This window comes from Symphalangus syndactylus, chromosome 9 (genome assembly GCF_028878055.3).
Source record: "Symphalangus syndactylus isolate Jambi chromosome 9, NHGRI_mSymSyn1-v2.1_pri, whole genome shotgun sequence".
Lineage (NCBI taxonomy): Eukaryota > Metazoa > Chordata > Mammalia > Primates > Hylobatidae > Symphalangus > Symphalangus syndactylus.
The window spans coordinates 74694238-74713651 of record NC_072431.2 but is presented as its reverse complement, the minus strand read 5'-3'; the positions used below and the strand labels follow the sequence as shown (position 1 = coordinate 74713651).

Here is a 19414-nt window from a genome sequence, read left to right as displayed (position 1 = left end):
CCGCGCCTGGTCACAAATTTTTAAAAGAAAAAAAAAGTCCAGGTCAAAAAGTTATGGAAAAGAGATCAATAGGTGTACAAAATATATACAAATGACTGTGGTCTAAGATTAAATTTCATGTGGAAAAATTAAAAGTATATGTGATTACAGTTATACCTGATTGAGAAGATTAATTTTAAACCAACGTATTATTTCAACCAAACTATCAACTGGAACACTTTCTTTTCAGCCAAAAGGCTTCTGTTTGCACGTGGACTTTGACTCCAGTGTTTGAAATGATTGGCTGGAGCTCTACAGACTGCTTCTCACGTCTCTTAGCACTGAATCTGCAGCCTGTGGACCTGGTTCCTGAACCCACAGGGAGGTATGGTCCTCTAGGCTCCTACTGCACAGGAGTCTGGAGTTCAAGGCATTCATTGCCTAAGCTCTAGCTTCCAGAACTTTAGTTTATCCCTGGAAACATGGCAGCTGGATCACCATGATCACGGACACTTTTGCTGATTTCCTTCCTTCCACATCTTGCCTCTGTGAGGGAAATGGAAAAACTCCTGCAGCTGCCTGACACACTTGCTATCTACTGACACCAGAAGTGCCTGTGCATGCACTGTAGAGACACTGATCACTCACTGAGGATGGTCCCAAGGCATACTCACATCTTCAAAGGGCAGCCCATCTATATCCTAGCACCAAATTGCAGATTGAGGCAAAGACTGCCTTGGGCTTTTAGGCAGCTTTGAGGAACAAACTGTATTCTATTTGCCCCAGCTCCTCAGCTAATCTACGTCCCCTATGTTAGCAGATATGATTATAACTGCTCTCAAAAGGAAGGTGGGCACTGAGTAGGATAAAGCCCCCACTAAGCCATGCATAAGGGAGCATGCAGAAATACTGGTCACTCATTATCCACTGTCTACTTCCTTCCTGGTTCGGCCTCCCCTGGCTAGAGGTCCAATCATTCACTGAAACCTCCAAGCCCTTCTTTGTACTTTCACCTAAGTCTGCTATCAGATCTCATGCTACTTACCTGCCTGCTGTCTGAGATTATAGACAAAGTGCTCTTTGGGAAGAAACTGTTTTCAGACATGGAAGCAGAGAAGCTTCCCTTGCCCACAGTAAGAATGACATGAAATCTAACTTGTGTACAAATCCCAAGTTAAGTGATTGTAAGACCTCGGGCATAGCTACAGACTAAGGCCCTCTGGCTTATAGCAGGGGTTCATCAGGCTTCCATTAATCTTGCCTGAGGGCTCTTTATAAAAAATAACAAAAAACTGGGGATTAGCACAGATTACTGTAGTCTCAATGTCTCTACTATTTTTGCCCATTATCTGTCCCCACTGACTCTATATTCCCTGGACCCACTTTAGGGGTATGAGTCTTTAATAAAGTTAGACGTCTGGGGCACCTATGACCTCCTTTGTATCTAAGAATGGATACCTTCTAGACAGGCCTGTGGTCAGTATGAGCATGCTATGATGCCACTGGGCAACCAGAAGAACATCTTGCAGGGCCTCCACACAAGGGCATGCCTTGCCGAGCAGATGTTTCCCCTGCTCAGGCCCATCCATGCCTTTTGAACTAAACTGTTTAGGAAACAGGAAGGAAGGAAACAAGGAAGTAAGAAAGGAGAGAAGGAGAGAGGGAAAAGGAGGGAAAGAATTAGGGAGAAAGGGAAGGGGGAAAACAATTTTTTTGAAAAAATACTAATCCTTTCTACATGTAAAGCATCATCATATTTTTGGTTCTCTTTTATTAATTTAAAAGTGTGTCACAATTTATAGTGGGTTATGACTTTAATTCAGTAGTTAATTCACATTAGAAACAAACAGAATATGCTAAAAAAAAAAGACAGAAAATGTCAGAGTTCATCAGACATAGTGATAAGGATAAATATTGTTGGGTAACACTTCTGTTTCAATTTTTTTTTTTTTTTTGAGACAGTTTTGCTCTTGTTGCCCACGGAGAGCAATGACACGATCTCGGCTCACCGCAACCTCCACCTCCCAGTTTCAAGCGATTCTCCTGCCTCAGCCTCCCGAGTAGCTGGGATTACGCCCACCACCATGCCTGGCTAGTTTTTGTATTTTTAGTAGAGACAAGGTTTCATCATGTTGGTCAGGCTGGTTTCGAACTCCTGAACTCAGGTGATTCACTTGCCTCGTCTCCCAAAGTGCTGGGATTACAAGCATGCGCCACTGCGCCAGGCCTCAATTTCAATTTTATAGATTATATAGATCTATGGATGGCAAGAAAAATGCATTTTTTAATGAGAGTGGTGGTTAACAATAATTTACAACTATTGCTCTGGCAAGGTTGACAAGTTTTTTTCTGTAAAGGGCCAGATAGTAAATATTTTAAGTTTTGTGGGCCATATAATCTCTGTCGTACTCAGCTCTGCTGTTGCAGGTTGAAAGCATCCATAGACAATGGTTTTTCGGTTGTTTTGTTTTTGAGACAGTCTCTGTCGCCCAGGCTGGAGGGCAATGGCACAATCTCAGCTTACTGTAACCTCCTCCTCCCGGGCTCAAGTGATCCTCTTGGCTTAACACTCAGCCTCCCGAGTAGCTGGGACTACAGGTGTGCACCACCACGCTCAGCTAATTTTTGTATGTTTTGTGGCTATGGGTTTCATCATGTTGCCCAAGATGGTCCTGAACTCCTGAGCTCAAGCAATCCTCCCGCCTCTTATGTAAAAGAATGAGTGTGGCTGTGATCCCATAAAACTTTATTTACAAAAACATGTTACTCTATACTACATTATTTTTCATCCAAAGAGCCTACAACGCCAAACAAGGTATGTGGAAAGGAAGCCCCATGACTGGTCTAGGATGTCTTTGTGCTGACTTCCAGTTCATCTGATCCCAGTAATGTACGAGAGTGCTTTCCTTCTCATGGACCCAGCAGTGTATACTGCCAAACTTTTCAACTGTTGCTAATAAGGTAGGCAAGAAAATATAATTTGTGTAGCTTTAATTTGCATTTCTCTTATTATGACAGAGATTGAACATTTTTTCATATGTTAAATGTATTTGGATTCCTTTAAGAACCGTTCATAACCTGGGAGGCAGAGGTTGCAGTGAGCGGAGATCGTGTCACTGCACTCCAGCCTGGGCAACAGAGCAAGACTCCATTCAAAAAAAAAAAAGAACTGTTCACATTATTTCTATTGGGCTGTTGGCCTCTTATTAATTTAGAGGAGCATTTTATAATATTAATGGATGATCAGCTCTTTTGACATAAGTTGAAAATATTTTCCTCCATTGTTATCTTTTTACTTAGTTCATTATTTTACATCATGCAGAATTATTATTTTATACCATGCAGAATTTTTGGATTTCTGTGTATTGAATATATGAATCTCCTCTTTAATGGCTTCTGGATTTTAAATCATAGTCAGAAAAAACTCCCTCATTTCAAGGTTATAAAAGATTTCTCCAATGTTTTCTTCCAGATCTCTCCCTCCACCCTTTTTCTTTTTTTTTTTTAAGAGAGTCTTGCTCTGTCACCCAGGCTGGAGAGCAGTGGCGCAGTCTCAGTTCACTGCAACCTCCACCTTCCAGGCTCAAGTGGTTCTCATGCCTCAGCCTCCTGAGTAGCTGGGACTACAGGTGTGCGCCACTACACCCAGTCTCTTCCAGATCTCTTATAGTTTCATGTTTTACGTGTAAAATCTGTTTCCTTTGGAGTTTATCTTGGCTTAAGGGGTAAGTTATAGATCCAATTTTGTCTCTCTCCAGATGGCTACCTACCATATATGAAGAGGTACACATTTCAAAAGCACCAGTTGTCTCAACACTTTACTACAATGGCCCACTTTCCACCTCCTAATTTGAAATGATGCCATTATTTAAAATAATGCCTTTATAGTAAATGCCCACATGTATTTGGGTTTACTTCTGACTTGTCTATTCTGTTCAGTTGGTCTGACTTCATTAATGAAATTTTACTGCATATTTTAAATATCTAGTAGGAATAATCTCCCTTATTGATTTTCCTTCTCAGAATTTTCTTGGTAATTTTTGTGCTTTGGATTTTCCATATGAACTTTAGATAAGCTTACCTAGCTTTCCCCTCAAACTCTTGTAGGCACGTTTTTTATTTTTGAGACGTACTCACACTGTTGCCCAGGCTGGTGTGCAGTGGTGCAATCACAGCTCACTGCAGCCTCGACCTCCAGGGCTCAATCGATCCTCCTGCCTCAGCCTTTTGAGTAGCTGGGACTACAGGCATGCATTACCACATCTGGCTACTTTTTTTTTTTTGGTAGAAATGGGCTCTCAACCTGTTGCCCAGGCTAGTCTCAAACTCCTGGACTCAAGCAATCCACCTGCCTCGGTCTCCCAAATGCTGAGATTACAGGTGTGAGGCCTGGCACCCGGCCTGCAGGTACTTTTTATGGAATTGTATTACATGTATAGTAGGGACATTGCCATCTTGGCATGTCTATTTATTCAGGTTTATTTTTGCGTCTGTCGGAAGTATTTAAAGTTTCTCCTATGAAGGTACTGCATATCTCTTGTTGAAGTTTATTCCTAGGTGTTTTATTTTTTTCAGTTGCTATTACATGGATGCTTCTCTTCCAACTTGTAATCCAACTGGTAGTTGTTTGTGCCTTCACCTTTGTTCCCCCTTCAACAGTCTACTTACAGAATACATTCATATTCTGGACCTTGCCTGCTCCACGTAAGAAATCTCCAACTCATTGTTAACACTCTCCTGACTTACTCACACTCTGCCTCTTTCTGACCTCTTCTACATCTCCATTTCTTTGACTCTCCCTTGGTCTTTTAGTTTTAAGTCCTCTTCAGGCCTCATTCTACTTCCTGTCACTTCCTAGACTTGTCAAATCATTTGAATTAACTCCCATACAGTTTCACACAGTTTTCCTCCATTAGTCCCTAAAATCTAACACCCTTAACCCCTGTCCTATAAACCCTTTCCAGTGTTAAATATAACAGGAGGAAGAGCATACTCATGCAAACTAGAAACCACAGCTGTATGAGGCAGAGTCTCACTGGGGCCCTCATCGCTGCTCAGTGCTGCCTCTGCTCGTCTTTGGTCAGCTTCCATTGACTCTTGTAAGCTTCAGCAAATGTACCATGAGTCCTCTACCTGCCTTTGCAATTACCTTACACTCAACAAAGGACACTGCTTCCTAATTTGCCAAGAAAACAGAAGTCATGATGTGTGAACTCCCCCAAAATCCCACTCCCATCTCTTCTAGAACCTTGCTCTATCTCTTGTAGCTTTTTTTTTTTTTTTTTTTTGAGACAGAGTCTCGCTCTGTCACCCAGGCTAGAGTGCAGTGGTGCAATCTTGGCTCACTGCAACCTCTGTCTCCGGGGTTCAAGCGATTCTCGTGCCTCAGCTTCCCAAGTAGCTGGGATTACAGGTGCGTGCCACCACACCCAGCTAATTTTTGTATTTGTAGTAGAGACGGGGTTTTACCATGTTGGCCAGGCTGGTCCTGAACTCCTGACCTCAAGTGATCCATCCATCTCGGCCTCCCAAAGTGTTGGGATTACAGGCGTGAGCCACCGCACTCAGCTGTATCTATTTTTTTACTTGTCCTCTCTACTGGTTCCTTCCCTTCACTGTTGTAAACAAGTAAAATCGTTCCTGCTTAGAACAATTCTTTTGTTTTTTCAGACAAGGTCTCACTCTATTGCCCAGGCTAGAGTGCAGTGGTGCCATCGTAACTCACTGCAGCCTCGACCACCTAGGCTCAAGTGATCCTCCCACCTCAGCCTCCCAAGTAGCAGAGACTACAGGCTCATACCTCCACATCCGGCTAACTTTTAAATTTTTTGTAGAGATGGGGGTCTCACTATGTTGCCCAGGCTAGTCTTGAACTCCTGGGCCCAAGGGATCCTTCCACGGTCTCCCAAAGTGCTAGGCGTAAGCCACTGAGCCTGGCCTAGAACAATCCTGTATTGACATTACCTTTTATTCTGGCTGCTAATATCCTCTTCATTATTTCCCCTTCCCACTCCTCACTCTAGCTAGCTGCTGCTTCTTTTTTTTGTTTTGAGACGGAGTCTAACTCTGTCACCCAGGCTGGAGTGCAGTAGCGCAATCTCGGCTCACTGCAACCTCTGCCTCCCAGGTTCAAGTGATTCTCCAGCCTTGGCCTGCCAAGTAGCTGTGATTCCAGATGCCCACCACCACGCCTGGCTAAGTTTTGTATTTTTAGTAGAGATGGGGTTTCACCATATTGGTGAACCCAAGGCTGGTCTCAAACTCTTGACCTTGTGATCCATCTGCTTTGGCTTCCCAAAGTGCTGGGATTATAGGCATGAGCCATGAGCCACTGTGCCCGGCCCTCACTCTAGCTGCTTATAAGAATATTACACACTTGCTAGCTCTAATTTTTTCTTTTTAAACCTCCCCGTTGTTCATGCAACAATGTACAAACTGACTGTTCTTCTAATCATCCTCCTGTCACTTCTCTCAATAATATAATTGCCAATCTTCTTGCTGCCAAATCTACTGGGTATTTTCCAGGTCTCAGCTTAGCTTAAGAAAGATTTTAGATAAATAAGGACCAGCAAATGTCAATAACAATGAGGCATGCAGTAACCTAGCAGGTGTGCAGAATTAGGCTGCATAAGCTCTATCATTCTCTTAGCCTCCTGACAAACAGAAATGTTTTACTACATCCTCTCAGGGGAACCCCTGATTCTGTCTCACAGGATATTGAAGAAATGCAAGCAGTCACCTTAGAGAAGATGGTTAGGCTGCCTGTCCCTGATAAGAGATGTGACAAAAACCACTTGCTCAAGCTTATCTGTGAACCAAGAGCCTTGGGCATCCACATATAGATGTACAATGAAATTTGGAAGTTTTCTTTTTATTTTTTTGGAGACAGAGTCTCACTCTATTGCCCAGGCTGGAGTGCAGTGGCACAATCTTGGCTCACTGCAACTTCTGCCTCCCAGATTCAAACGATTTTCCTGCCTCCGCCTCCCAAGTAGCTGGGATTCCAGCACCCGCCACCACACCTGGCTAATTTTTGTATTTTTAGTAGAGATGGGGTTTCACCATGTTGGCCAGGCTTGAACTCCTGATCTCAAGTGATCGTCTGCCTTGGCCTCCCAAAGTGCTGGGATTACAGCCATGAGCCACTGTGCGTGGCCAAAATCTGGAAATTTTCCTAAGTTAGCAATTATTTTTTCAAGTTGGGGGTCTGTGGAGAGGGACACAATAGGAGATAGTGTGGGTCCTACAGATGGCAGCATATGTGCCTGGGGGAAGGAATAGCTCTGCTCTCTGCTGTTAGGTCCCCGCCCTGGAAATTTACCTGAAAAGGGAGTTCTCTAATTTGTTCCTTTAGTTTCCTACTCCCCAGGTTTGGGGATGTAGAAGGCTGTAGAAATATGTCCCAGCGTTGTCAGGGAAGGTACTCGGGCTTCTTGACAAAATGTCTTAATTACCAGCTCTATTCACGGAATGTGAGCACTGGTTAGGTGAAAATTCTGGTTCAGTGAGGCTAAGAGATCTCAGTGAGGCTGAAACACGAACAAAGTTTTTTTTCCTTTTTTTTTTTTTTGAAATGGAATCTTGCTCTGTTGCCAGGCTGGAGTGCAGTGGCGCGATCTTGGCTCACTGCAACCTCTGCCTCTCGGGTTCAAGCAATTATCTTGCCTCAGCCTCCCAGGTAGCTGGGACTATAGGCACACATCACCATGCCCGGCTAATTTTTGTATTTTTAGTAGAGACAGGGTTTCACCATGTTGGCCAGGATGGTCTCGATCTCTTAACCTCGTGATCTGCCCGCCTCGGACTCCCAAAGTGTTGGGATTACAGGTGTGAGCCACTGTGCCCAGCCAGGAACAAGGTTTTCTACCTAAGATCACTTAGAGCATTAAAAGCAAGAAGGATAGCCAAGTCAAAGTCAACTTGAAAAAGCCGAAGAGTTTGAATGACAGAAAACCAAGTCCAAGTGATGAAGCCAGGTACCAGAGCAAAGAGCCAGAGTGGGAACTCACAGAGATGGGGTAGGTTCACCTGGTGTCATGGACCAGAGTAGAAACTACCTAACTCAGCATCTGGTGTACAGTCAGCAGTCCACTCCTTGGTAAAACAGCCAAGCAGAACATTGCAGGTGGTATGCCAGCAATAGGAAACTAAGGTGGTTGGGATTTTTTTTTTTGGCCAAGAAATCCCATATTTAAGGGAATGCTTTAAAGAAGAGAGTATAAAGCCAACAGATCCAGGTTTTGAAATATTTAAGTAAAATGACAGCATGACACTAATAAACAAAAATATAATCTAAATTGTTTTTTTATTTTTGAGATGGAATCTCACTGTTACCCAGGCTGGAGTGCAGTGGCGCAATATTGGCTCACTGCAACCTCCACTCCCAGGTTTAAGCAATTCTCCTGCCTCAGCCTCCCAAGTAGCTGGGCCTACAGGCGAGTGCCATCACGCCCGGCTAATTTTTTGTATTTTTAGTAGAGACTGGGTTTCACCATGTTGGCCAGGCTGGTCTCGTACTCCTGACCTCAGGTGATCCATCTGCCTCGGCCTCCCAAAGTGCTAGGATTACAGGCGTGAGCCACCGTGCCCAGCCATAATCTCAACTGTGACAGGAGAATGTGGGTGAAATACTGGGACCAGAAATGGAGAAATGGGAAAATGATACAGAAGGACTACTTAAAAGCACTTTACTGCAGAGTGGAACAGCCAGTCCATAGGGATACATATTTTTAGGAGAATAAGGAGGAAGAAAATGCAGGAAAGGGGCAGAGGGAGATACAGATAGAGGCTGGAAGAGACAAGAGTCGTGTGCATCACAAGCCAGGGTGGAAGAACATTTCAAGAAGGGAAAATCAACACAATCCTAACTGGCTTTGTAGCCACTGGATTTGACTGGAAGGAAATTAGTGGTAATCTCCAAGGAAACAATGTTAGTAGTAGAGGTAGGAATCGGGGTCATATCACAAAGGAGAGCAAGAGAATTAGAAATTAGGCTGTGGGTGGTAGACAAGTGTCAAGAGTTTGATGATAAAAGGAAAAAGAAAATATGAAAAACAGATTAAAATGGCAGAAGATTTTTGATATGGAAAAGAAAGCTTTTTAAAAAATTTCTTCTCGGATCACCTCTCATGGAAAAGAAAGATTTAAAGAACACTGAGAGGGGATGTGTAAACAAAAAATACAAAGAAAGTTCTGTGTGGATATCTGCAATATCAAGGTATTTATGGGTGTTTAAATGGATACCTTCAAAATAACCTGTTTTGTGTGCATTTTTAAAACAATAAGTGTATATTATCTGTTCAATGAGAAAAAATAAGACAGCCATTTCAACTTCAGAAAAATATAAAATATGAACTGATTTTTTTCAAAAGGCTTAGTATTCCTTAAATCTCAGAGGGAGATTTTTGGAACACTCCACTGAGTGATTCAGAAGTGGCTGTTTTCCCTCATTAAGTAGCAGTGCCCAAGAGTGTGCACTTACCTGGATGAGTGTCCAGCAGGCTGTCTCTTTCTATCACCCATTCTTCCTCTAGCTCCAACTGCGCGATTACCTCTGGCTTATAAAGCTGATACCCTATTCATGGGAATAACATACATCTTAGGAGTTTGTACTGGGAACAAAATTCTCAGACACATTCCCAACCTTTTCAATCTTTAGAGCCTCTGGAGGGGAGACTTCAGAGGCAGCAAAATAAAGCTACCCATCTCAAACTCAATCAAGACGTTCCATTGGAGGAGAAAGCAGAAAACAAAGGTCTCTGACTCCAAAACTGATTAGCATTCTTCTGTCCCAGCCCAAACTATATTCACAAAAGCTTTGGAGGCTTCCACTAGTTCAGGAAATAAACCCACGTGAATGGCTTCCAGTTTCACAGGGATACCATCCTCACCCAGTGCAACTAGATTCCTGTAGTTCTCCAGCATCACGTCTCGATAGAGGTTCTTTTGGGCAGGGTACAGCTGGTCCCACTCCTCCCTGGTGAAGTCCACGGCCACATCCTGAAATGTCAGTGATTCCTGAAACATCAAGCACATCCCTGGCTCAGGCAAAAACGGTTCTTACAGGGACCCTCAGGGGAGGGAGTGAAAGTGTAGCACCAGGTTATCTAAGCCGTTGTGCTGATAGTCTTCAGGACTCTGTGAGTCATTCAGGTCAAACTTTTCTTTTAAAAAAATTAGCGCGTTTCTATCATCTTGCAAGACAAAAACATACATGAAATAATTTCTGCGTTTAAGTGTTTAAAATTTGCTGCAGGGGAAAAATGACTCTCATTTCATCCAAATGATTAAAAAACTACAAGGACACCTCAGAGATATTGTGGGTTCAGTTCAGACACCACAATAATATTGCAATAAAGTGAGTCACATGAATTTGTTGGTTTCCCAGTGCCTATAAAAGTTAAATTTACTCTGTATTTGATCTATTAAGTGTGTAATGGCATTACATCTAAATAAATAATGTGCATACCTTAATTTAAAACATTCAATTGCTAAAAAACGGTAATGATCATCTGAGCCTCCAGCGAGTTGTAATCTTTTTGCTAGTGGAGGGTCTTGCCTTGATGCTGATGGCTGCTGACTGATCCGGGAGGTGGCTGCTGAAGGTTGGGGTGGCTGTGGCAACTTCTTTTTTTTTTTTTTTTTTTTTTTTGAGACGGAGTCTCACTCTGTTGCCCAGGCTGGAGTGCAGTGCCGCAATCTCGGCTCACTGCAACCTCCGCCTCCCAGGTTCAAGCAATTCTCCTGCCTCAGCCTCCCAAGTAGCTGGGACTACAGGTGTGCACCACTATGCCCAGCTATATATTTTTGGTAGAGACGGGGTTTTACCATGTTGGTTGACCAGGATGGTCTCGATCTCTTGACCTTGTGATCTGCCCACCTCGGCCTCCCAAAGTGCTGGGATTACAGGCACGAGCCACTGTGCCCGGCCAAGGCAACTTCTTAATAAAAGACAGCAATAAGGCTGGGCGTGGTGGCTCACGCCTGTAATCCCAACACTTTGGGAGGCCGAGGCGGGCGGATCACTTGAGGTCAGGAGTTTGAGACCAGCCTGGCCAACATGGTGAAACCCCGTCTCTACTGAAAGTACAAAAAAATAGCCAGGCATGGTGGTGAGTGCCGGTAATCCCAGCTACTCGGGAGGCTGAGGCAGGAGAATTGCTTGAACCCGGGAGGTGGAGGTTGTAACGAGCCGAGATTGCACCACTGCACTTCAGCCTGGGCGACACAGCGACGCTCTGTCTCAAACAAACAAACAAACAAACAAAAGACAGCAATAAAGTTTGCTGCACTGACTCTTCATTTTACGGAAGAGTTCTCTGTAGAATGTGATGCTGTTTTATAGCATTTTTACCACAGTAGAACTTCTTTCAAAATTGGAGTCAGTCTTTTCAAATCCTGCTGCTGCTTTATCTAATAAGTTTATGGAACATTCTAAATTAATTGTCATTTCCACGGCATTCAAAGCATCTTCACCAGGAACTGATTCCATCTCAAGAAACCACTTTTTTTGCTCATCCATAAGCAGCAATTCCACCACATCTTCAGGCTCCACTTCTAATTCTAGTACTCCTGCTATTTCCACCATGCCTGCAGTTTGTTCCTCCACAGAAATCTTGAAAGCCTCAGTCATTCATGAGGGTTGGAATCAACTTCTTCCAAACTCTTGTTAATGTTGATATTTGACCTCCTCTCCCGAACCACAAATGTTCTTAATGGCATCGGAATGATGAATTCTTTCCAGGAGGCTTTCAATTTACATTGGCCAGATCCATCAGAGGAATCACTATCTATGGCAGCTAGAGCCTTATGAAATGCATTTCTTAAATAATAAGACTTGAAAGTCAAAATTACTCCTTGATCCGTGGGCTGCAGAATGGTTGTTGTGTTAATGGGCACGAAAACAGCATTAGACTTCTTGTACATCTCCATCAGAGCTCCTGGGTAACCAGGTGCATTGTCAATGACCAGTAATCTTTAAAGAGATTTTTTTTTTTTTCCTGAGCAGTGGTTCTTTTATTTTTTTATTTTTTTGAGACAGAGTCTCACTCTTTTGCCTAGGCCAGAGTGCAGTGGTGCTATCTCGGCTCACTGCAAGCTCCGCCTCCCCAGCTCACACCATTCTCCTGCCTCAGCCTCCCGAGTAGCCGGGACTACAGGCGCCCACCACCACGCCAGGCTAATTTTTTGTATTTTTAGTAGAGGCGCGGTTTCACCATGTTAGCCAGGATGGTCTCGATCTCCTGACCTCGTGATCCGCCCGCCTCGGCCTCCCAAAGTGCTGGGATTACAGGTATGAGCCACCACACCCGGCCTAACAGTGGGTTTAAAATATTCAGTAAACCATGCTGTAAACAGATGTGCTGTCATGCAGGCTTTGTTGATCCATTTCTAGCGCACAGGCAAAGTAGACTTAGCATAATTCTTAAGGAACCTAGGATTTTTAGAATAGTATGAACATTGGCTCCAGCTTAAAGTCACCGCGTGCATTATCCCTTAACAAAAGAAGTCAGCCTGTCTTTTGAAGCCATGCATTGACTTCTCCTTCCAGCTATTAAAGACCTAGATTGGGCTGGGCACGGTGGCTCGTGCCTGTAATCCCAGCACTTTGGGAGGCACAGGCAGGAGGATCACTTGAGGTCAGGAATTTGAGACCAGCCTGGCCAACACGGTGAAACCCCATCTCTACTAATAAATAAAAGTAAATGAATAAATAAATAAATAAAGTCCTAGATGGCATCTTCTTCCAATATAAGGCTATTTCATCTGCACTGAAAATCTGTTGTTTAGTATAGCCACCTTCATCAGTGATCCTCATTAGGTCTTCTGGATAACTTGCTGCAGCTACTATATCAGCACTTGCTGCTTCACTTATGTATGTTATCGAGACAGCTTCTTTCCTTAAACCTCTTATAGCTTCCAACTTTTCTTCTGCAGCTTCCTTACCTCTTTCAGCCTTCAGAGAATTGAAGAGAGGTAGGGCCTTGTTCTGGATTAGGCTTTGGCTTAAGGGAATGTTGTGGCTGGTTTGATCTTCTATCCAATCCATTAAAACTTTCTCCATATCTGCAACACAGCTGTTTTGCTTTCTTATCATTCATGTGTTCACTGGAGTAGCAATTTTAATTTTCTTCAATAGCTTTTCCTTTGTACACATGACTTGGCTGTTTGGCCCAAGAGGCCAAGCTTTTGGCCTATTTCAAATGCATTCGACATGCTCTTCTCATTAATCTTAATCTTATTTTCAGTTTTTGATTGTCATTCCAACAATGTTCAAAGTATCTTCACCAGGAGTAGATTCCATCTCAAGAAACCACTTTCTTTGCTCATGCATGAGTGGCAAAAAATCCCTGGTTCCTTTTAGTGAAGAATGGACTCTTCCTTTCACTTGAATGCTCAGAGGCCATTGTAGGGTTATTACTTGGCCTAATTTCAATATTGCTGTGTCTCAGAGAATAGGGAAGCTGGGGGAGAGGGAGATGGAGGAACAGCCAGATGGCGGAGCAGTCAGAACACACAACATTTATCAATTAAGGTTGCTGTTTTACATGAGTGCTGTTCATAGCATGTATATCCATGTAACCAACTTGCACGTTCTGTATATGTACCCCAGAACTTAAAGTATAATTAAAAAAAATAATAATACACTTGAGGAGGTAGAGAGTAGGAGAGAACACACAGAAGGATCTTCTGGGATACTGGTAACGTTCTGTTTCTTGATCTGGATGAAGATTGCACGGATGAATTCACTTGGTAATAATTGAACTTTTAACATTTATAGTATGTGTATTTTTGTATGTTCCTTTACTTCAATAAAAAGTGTAAAAAAATAAAAAAAAATTAGCCAGGCATGGTGGCACACACCTGTAGTCCCGGCTACTTGGGAGACTGGGGCAGGAGAATTGCTTGAACCCAGGAGGTGGAGGTTGCAGTGAGCCAAGATCGTGCCACTGCACTCTAGCCTAGGTGACAGAGCAAGACTCCATCTCAAAACAAAACAAAACAAAACAAAACAAAAACCAAACTGGAGTGTTTACCAATTTATAATCCAGCTACACTACAATACAAATGCCACACCCACAAATCTCTTTGAGATCAGCCATTCTCTCCTTTGGGTTCCTCGTGAGCTGCAGTGGCACGTCACCTTAACCATTCTTAGAAACCTTGTGTTTAAGAGAGGACAGGTCCTCTGAGGGATTGTCCTGGATCCTTCTGAAGTTGTTACACAGCATATTATAGTCCATCCTGGATTAGATCTTTGGTGTAAATCCCTTTCTGAATTTGGTTATTATTTGCTGCTTGGACGGATGTGAATGAGAAAGTTTTCTTTTCAAACTCAGGAGTTCATTGTTCACTTATACTTAACAGTTCTTCATTTAGTTTATCTATTTCCCTCACATTTTACTTTAGGCAGCCAGAAACTGCCAGCTGGCACTTTCAATCTTCTACTGGAGCATCTCCTTAGTAGATTGTTGAGTTCATTAAGTACATTCTCTATTTTCCTTTTTTTTTTTTTTTTTTTCTTTCTTTTGAGGCAGAGTTTCTCTCTGTCACCCAGGCTGGAGTGCAGTGGTGCAATGTGGGCTCACTGCAACCTCTGCCTCCCGGGTTCAGGCGATTCTCCTGTCTCAGCCTCCCGAGTAGCTGGGATTACAGGCACAAGCCACCATGCCCTGGCTAATTTTTGTATTTTTAGTAGAGATGGGGTTTCACCGTGTTGGCCAGGCTAGTCTCAAACTCTTGACCTCAAGGGAGGCCTTGGCCTCCCAAAGTGCTGGGATTACAGGCATGAGCCACCATGCCTGGCCTCTATTTTCCTTGTAACCGAAGGTAACAATGTTATGCAACGTTTCTTCCTCGAGGGTCCTCTATCCTCCAGCTTCTAATAACATTCTCCTTACTATCCTTTGAGTTTTCACAAAGGCCCTTTAGGCTTCCATTAACTTTCCTTGAGGCCCTTTATGATTTCACTCATTTTCTATCTTATTCCCAGTGCTCAGTTCCAAAGTCAGTGCCCTATGGTTTAGGTTTTTGTTTTTTCAACACTCCACTTTCAGGTACTAAAATCCCTAACAATTATCTTGCTCCATAACAAACCATCCCAAAACTTGGGGGATTAAAATAGCAAGTATCATTTACTTTGCTCATAAATCTGCAATTTGGGCAGGACTAGGTGGGAAGGTTTGACTGGGGATTGGAGGATTCACTTTCAAGATGGCTTACTCACAAGGCTGGCAAATTGGTGCTGGCTTTCAGCTGGGAGCTTGGCTAGGGCTGTGGGCCTTGGCTCCTCTCCATATGGGCTTCTCCATGGGCTATCTGGGTTTCCTCCTGACAAGGTGGCCGGGTTTAGAGTAAGCATCCCAACAGAATGAGGTAGAAGCCTTACTGCCATTAATGATCTGCCTTGGAAGTCACAAAGCTTTGCATCCTCCAGTCACAGCCTTGCTGAGATCCAGTGGAGAGCACACAGACCTCCACATCTATAATGGGATGAGTGTCAAAGTCACTTGCAAAGAAAGCATTTGGGATGGGAGGAATTTTGGCCATTTTTCTGAAAATGCAAGCTATCGCATTCTCACCAGCAGTGTAAGAGTGTCTGTTTCCCCACAGCTTTGCCAACAGAATATGTTATACTTGTGGAAAATATCAAACTCATGGCAAATATCAAGCTTGGTGATAAAATATCCAGCTTTCTCTAGTTTTAATACAAATTTCCTCTTGTTTTCAGTACAGATGAACACTTTTCCTGTGTTTAAGATCCATTTGAACTTTATTTGCTGTAAACTGTCTTTTTAAAAATTTTTTTCGAGACAGTCTCACTCCGTCACCCAGGCTGGAGTGCAGTGGTGCAAATACGGCTCACTGCAATCTTCACCTTCTAGGTTCAAGTGATCCTCCGATCTCAGCCTACTGTGTAGCTGGGACTACAGGTGCACACCACCAATAGTCCCCTAGCTAATTTTTGTAGTTTTGGTAGAGATGAAGTTTCACCATGTTGGTCAGACTTGTCTCAAACTCCTGACCTCAAGTGATCAGCCCGCCTCGGCCCCCCAAAGTCCTGGGATTACAAGCATGAGCCACTGTCCCTGGCCTTTTGTACCTTTTTCTGTTGGACTCCTAATCTCTTGCTGATTTAGAGAAGTATTTTATATATTAGAAAGATGAGACCACTGTAATTTGAGTGGCAAAATATTTTTTTCAACTTGACATGTCTTTTTACTTTGCTTATAGTTTTTTTTTTTTCATGCAGATGCTTTTGGTGTGTGTGTGTGTTTTTTTTTTTTTTTTGAGATGGAGTCTCGCTCTGTCACCCAGGCTGGAGTGCAGTGGCGCCATCTCGGCTCACTGCAAGCTCCACCTCCTGGGTTCCCACCATTCTCCTATCTCAGCCTCCCAAGTAGCTGGGACTACAGGTGGCTGCCACCACGCCTGGCTAATTTTTTGTATTTTTAGTAGAGATGGGGTTTCACTGTGTTAGCCAGGATGGTCTCAATCTCCTGACCTCGTGATCCGCCCACCTCGGCCTCCCAAAGTGCTGGGATTAAGGCGTGAGCCACCGCGCCCGGCCACTTTTGGTGTTTTTAATGAGTTAAACCCATCAATCTTTTCTTTTATGGCTTCTGGATTCTCAGTTGTGATTAGAAAGTTTTTCTTTGGTGAAAGTTATAAAGGAATTCTCCCATTTTTTTCTTGCATAACTTTTTGTGGTTTCATTTTTCATATTTAAATCTTCGATCCATTTGAAGACTATTCTGATGTAAAGTATGAGGTAGAGATCCAACTTTATCTTTTTCCGGGTGGCTCCCCAGAAATCCCATCAACTATTGAACAAAGCAGCTTTTTATCACTGGTTTCAGACGTTACCTTTATCATATGCTAAATTCCCCATGTGTTTAATGAATGGTTATTCAGTGCTTCCTATATATATGCCAGGCATGGTGCTTGGGATGTACCAGTGAATAAAAGAGACAAAAACTCCCTGCCTTTATGAAGCTTATATTCTAGAAAAGAAAGTAGACAACAAGCAGCATAACTGGGTAAATTATATAGTATGTCAGACGATAAAAGTAAAGTAGGGTAAGTGTTCGAGAATATGCGTGTGGGGCAGTTACAAATTTAAATAGGGTGGTCAGGAAAGATGGCACTGGAGAGGTGACATTTGAGAAAGAAGCTTGACAGGTTAATACTGCAAAGGACCCAGGGCCATGTTTTAGGAAGAAGAATGAGGCCAGGATGGCTAGAATGGAATAAGGGGAAGAAAAGTAAATGATGAAATTCGACAGGTAACAGGGCCAGATTCTACAGGACTGTTTAGGCCATCTTAAGGACTTTGGGTTTTACTCTGAGTGAAATAGGAGCCATGCGCTTTGAGCAGAGGAATGACATGATCTGATTTACCAGTACCAATAGTGCCATTTCCTGGGTTCCACTCTTTGAAGTCATCTTTTTTCTTCCTTTGCTTTTTACCCCTTAGCTAATCTCTGCTGTTTCCAAAGGAAAGCACTCAAATCTCCCTCCTTTCCTCCAATGACTAGTTTTACGCTATTTTCTGTCATTGAGAATGCTACAGTAGCTTAACTGGTTTTTCTCCTTTCAACTTCTGCCTCTCACAAATTCAGTTAGTATATAGAACCAGGATGATTTTTAATGTAGAACTGGATTACTTACTATGTTATCTTTCTGCTTAAATTCCCCCAAAGGCTTTCCACTGCACTCAGAGTAAAAGTCAGACCCGTTTTCACGGCCACAGGCTTTGTGTATTTAAGCCCTGCTCACTTCTCCAAGGTCAATTCAAGTCATTCTCTCCCTCCTTCTATGCCAACCACAGTGGTCTTCTTTTAATTTCTCAAATATACCCATGTTTTTTTGCAGGTGATTTTTAGCACATGTCCAAAATGCTCTTTTCTACTTACTTTTTGTAGGTTCTACGTATCTTTTCTTCCTCATCTTAAATTTCACTTCCCCACAGTTTCTTCCTGATTCCCTAATGTGTATTCATTGCACCCTGTTTTCCTTTTGTTTAAAAAACATCTCTTTTGCAATTTATTAGTATAGTTGCAAAATGTCTTTCAATAAGCTCTGTGGGTTTGGGGTCATGTCTATTTTTCTCAGTGATGTCTAGCTGATAAAAAGCAAATTTTTGTCACATATGAAATGACCAGTAGACCATAAGAAGAAAAAAGGAAAAGAAAAAAAATTTGTCACATACTAGCTGCTCAAAAACTATTTATTGAGTGAATGAATCATCTTCCTTCTAAACATAATAAATGGTTCCAGAAAATTAAAACTAACTCCTCGGGCTAGAATGTGGAAAAGCAGACATGCCACCTTAGTTCTAGATGTCTTTCTATTCCTGTCTTTGGGGAGTCTTACAGTTAATTAAGAATAAACCAAATAGGCCAGGTGCAGCGGCTCATGCCTGTAATCCCAATACTTTGGGAGGCTGAGGCGGGCAGACCAGCCTGGCCAATGTGGCGAAACCCTGTCTCTACTAAAAATACAAAAACTAGCTGGGCGTGGTGGCGCATGCCTGTAGTCCCAGCTACTTGGGAGGCTGAGGCAGGAGAATCACTTGAACCCGGGAGGCAGAGGTTGCAGTCAGCCAAGATTGTGCCACTGCACTCCAGCCTGGGCGACACAGTAAATCTCTGCCTCAAAAAAAAAAAAAAAAAAAAAAAGAATAAACCAAATGAATCTATCCCTTGAAACCCAAAGACCCCAAAGCACTAATATACACCAAATAAAAGCTCAGCTCTAGCTGACAGTCTCCTTATTGTCCCTGCTCTTGCTCAAGTTTTATTTCCTGTCTGCAATGGCCCCCTGTTTTCTCTAATCTCTAAACCCTACCTGCTGGTATCAGCACAAATTCAAACTCTGCCTTTTTCGTGAAGTCTTCCCTCACCCCTACAGTCTCAATCAGACTTCTCCCTTCTCCCAGCACCTGTTGTATTTGTTGTCTTTTGCATTCACAGCAGCATACAACATTATGCATTTCTGAATATTAGTTGTGTGATGTGGGTTTTAACAAGCCCCCTATGCTGCGTGTGCTGGCTCACACTGTAATCCCAGCACTTCGGCAGGGAGAGGTGGGAGGATGGCTTGAGCCCAGGAGTTTGAGAACAGCTTGGGCAACACAGTGAAACCTTGTCTCTACAAAAAACAAACCAAAAAAATCCCCTTCAATGAGTTTATTGGCTACATAAGGATAATGATTATCACATATAATTGGAATGATAGAAATCCTATCTGAAGCAATTGAGACCGGTATCTGATGTGTTAAGCAAAAAAGATGGCTAAACTAGTGATCCATAAAAGAGATCTTAAATATTTTATTTTAATTTAAAATATATAAATGTGCATTCATTTTCTCATCTTTGGAAATAAAGCTAAGCCTATTTTTTTTTTTTTTCAAGATGGAGTCTCGCTCTGTTGC

The 19414-nt window shown here is 42.8% G+C and overlaps 1 protein-coding gene across 6 annotated transcripts in view; it reads right to left on the bottom strand.

The window, feature by feature from the left end:
- ZNF713 (zinc finger protein 713) overlaps positions 1-19414 on the bottom strand; it is a 62051-nt gene that overhangs the window by 13120 nt on the left and 29517 nt on the right. For all 6 annotated transcript variants that reach the window (XM_063608909.1, XM_055293059.2, XM_055293063.2 and 3 more), the window contains exons 5-6: positions 9870-9996; positions 9461-9553 (exon numbers count right to left, since the gene is read on the bottom strand). In XM_063608909.1, the coding sequence (XP_063464979.1) occupies positions 9461-9553; positions 9870-9996 (220 nt within the window). The remainder of the gene's footprint in view (positions 1-9460; positions 9554-9869; positions 9997-19414) is intronic.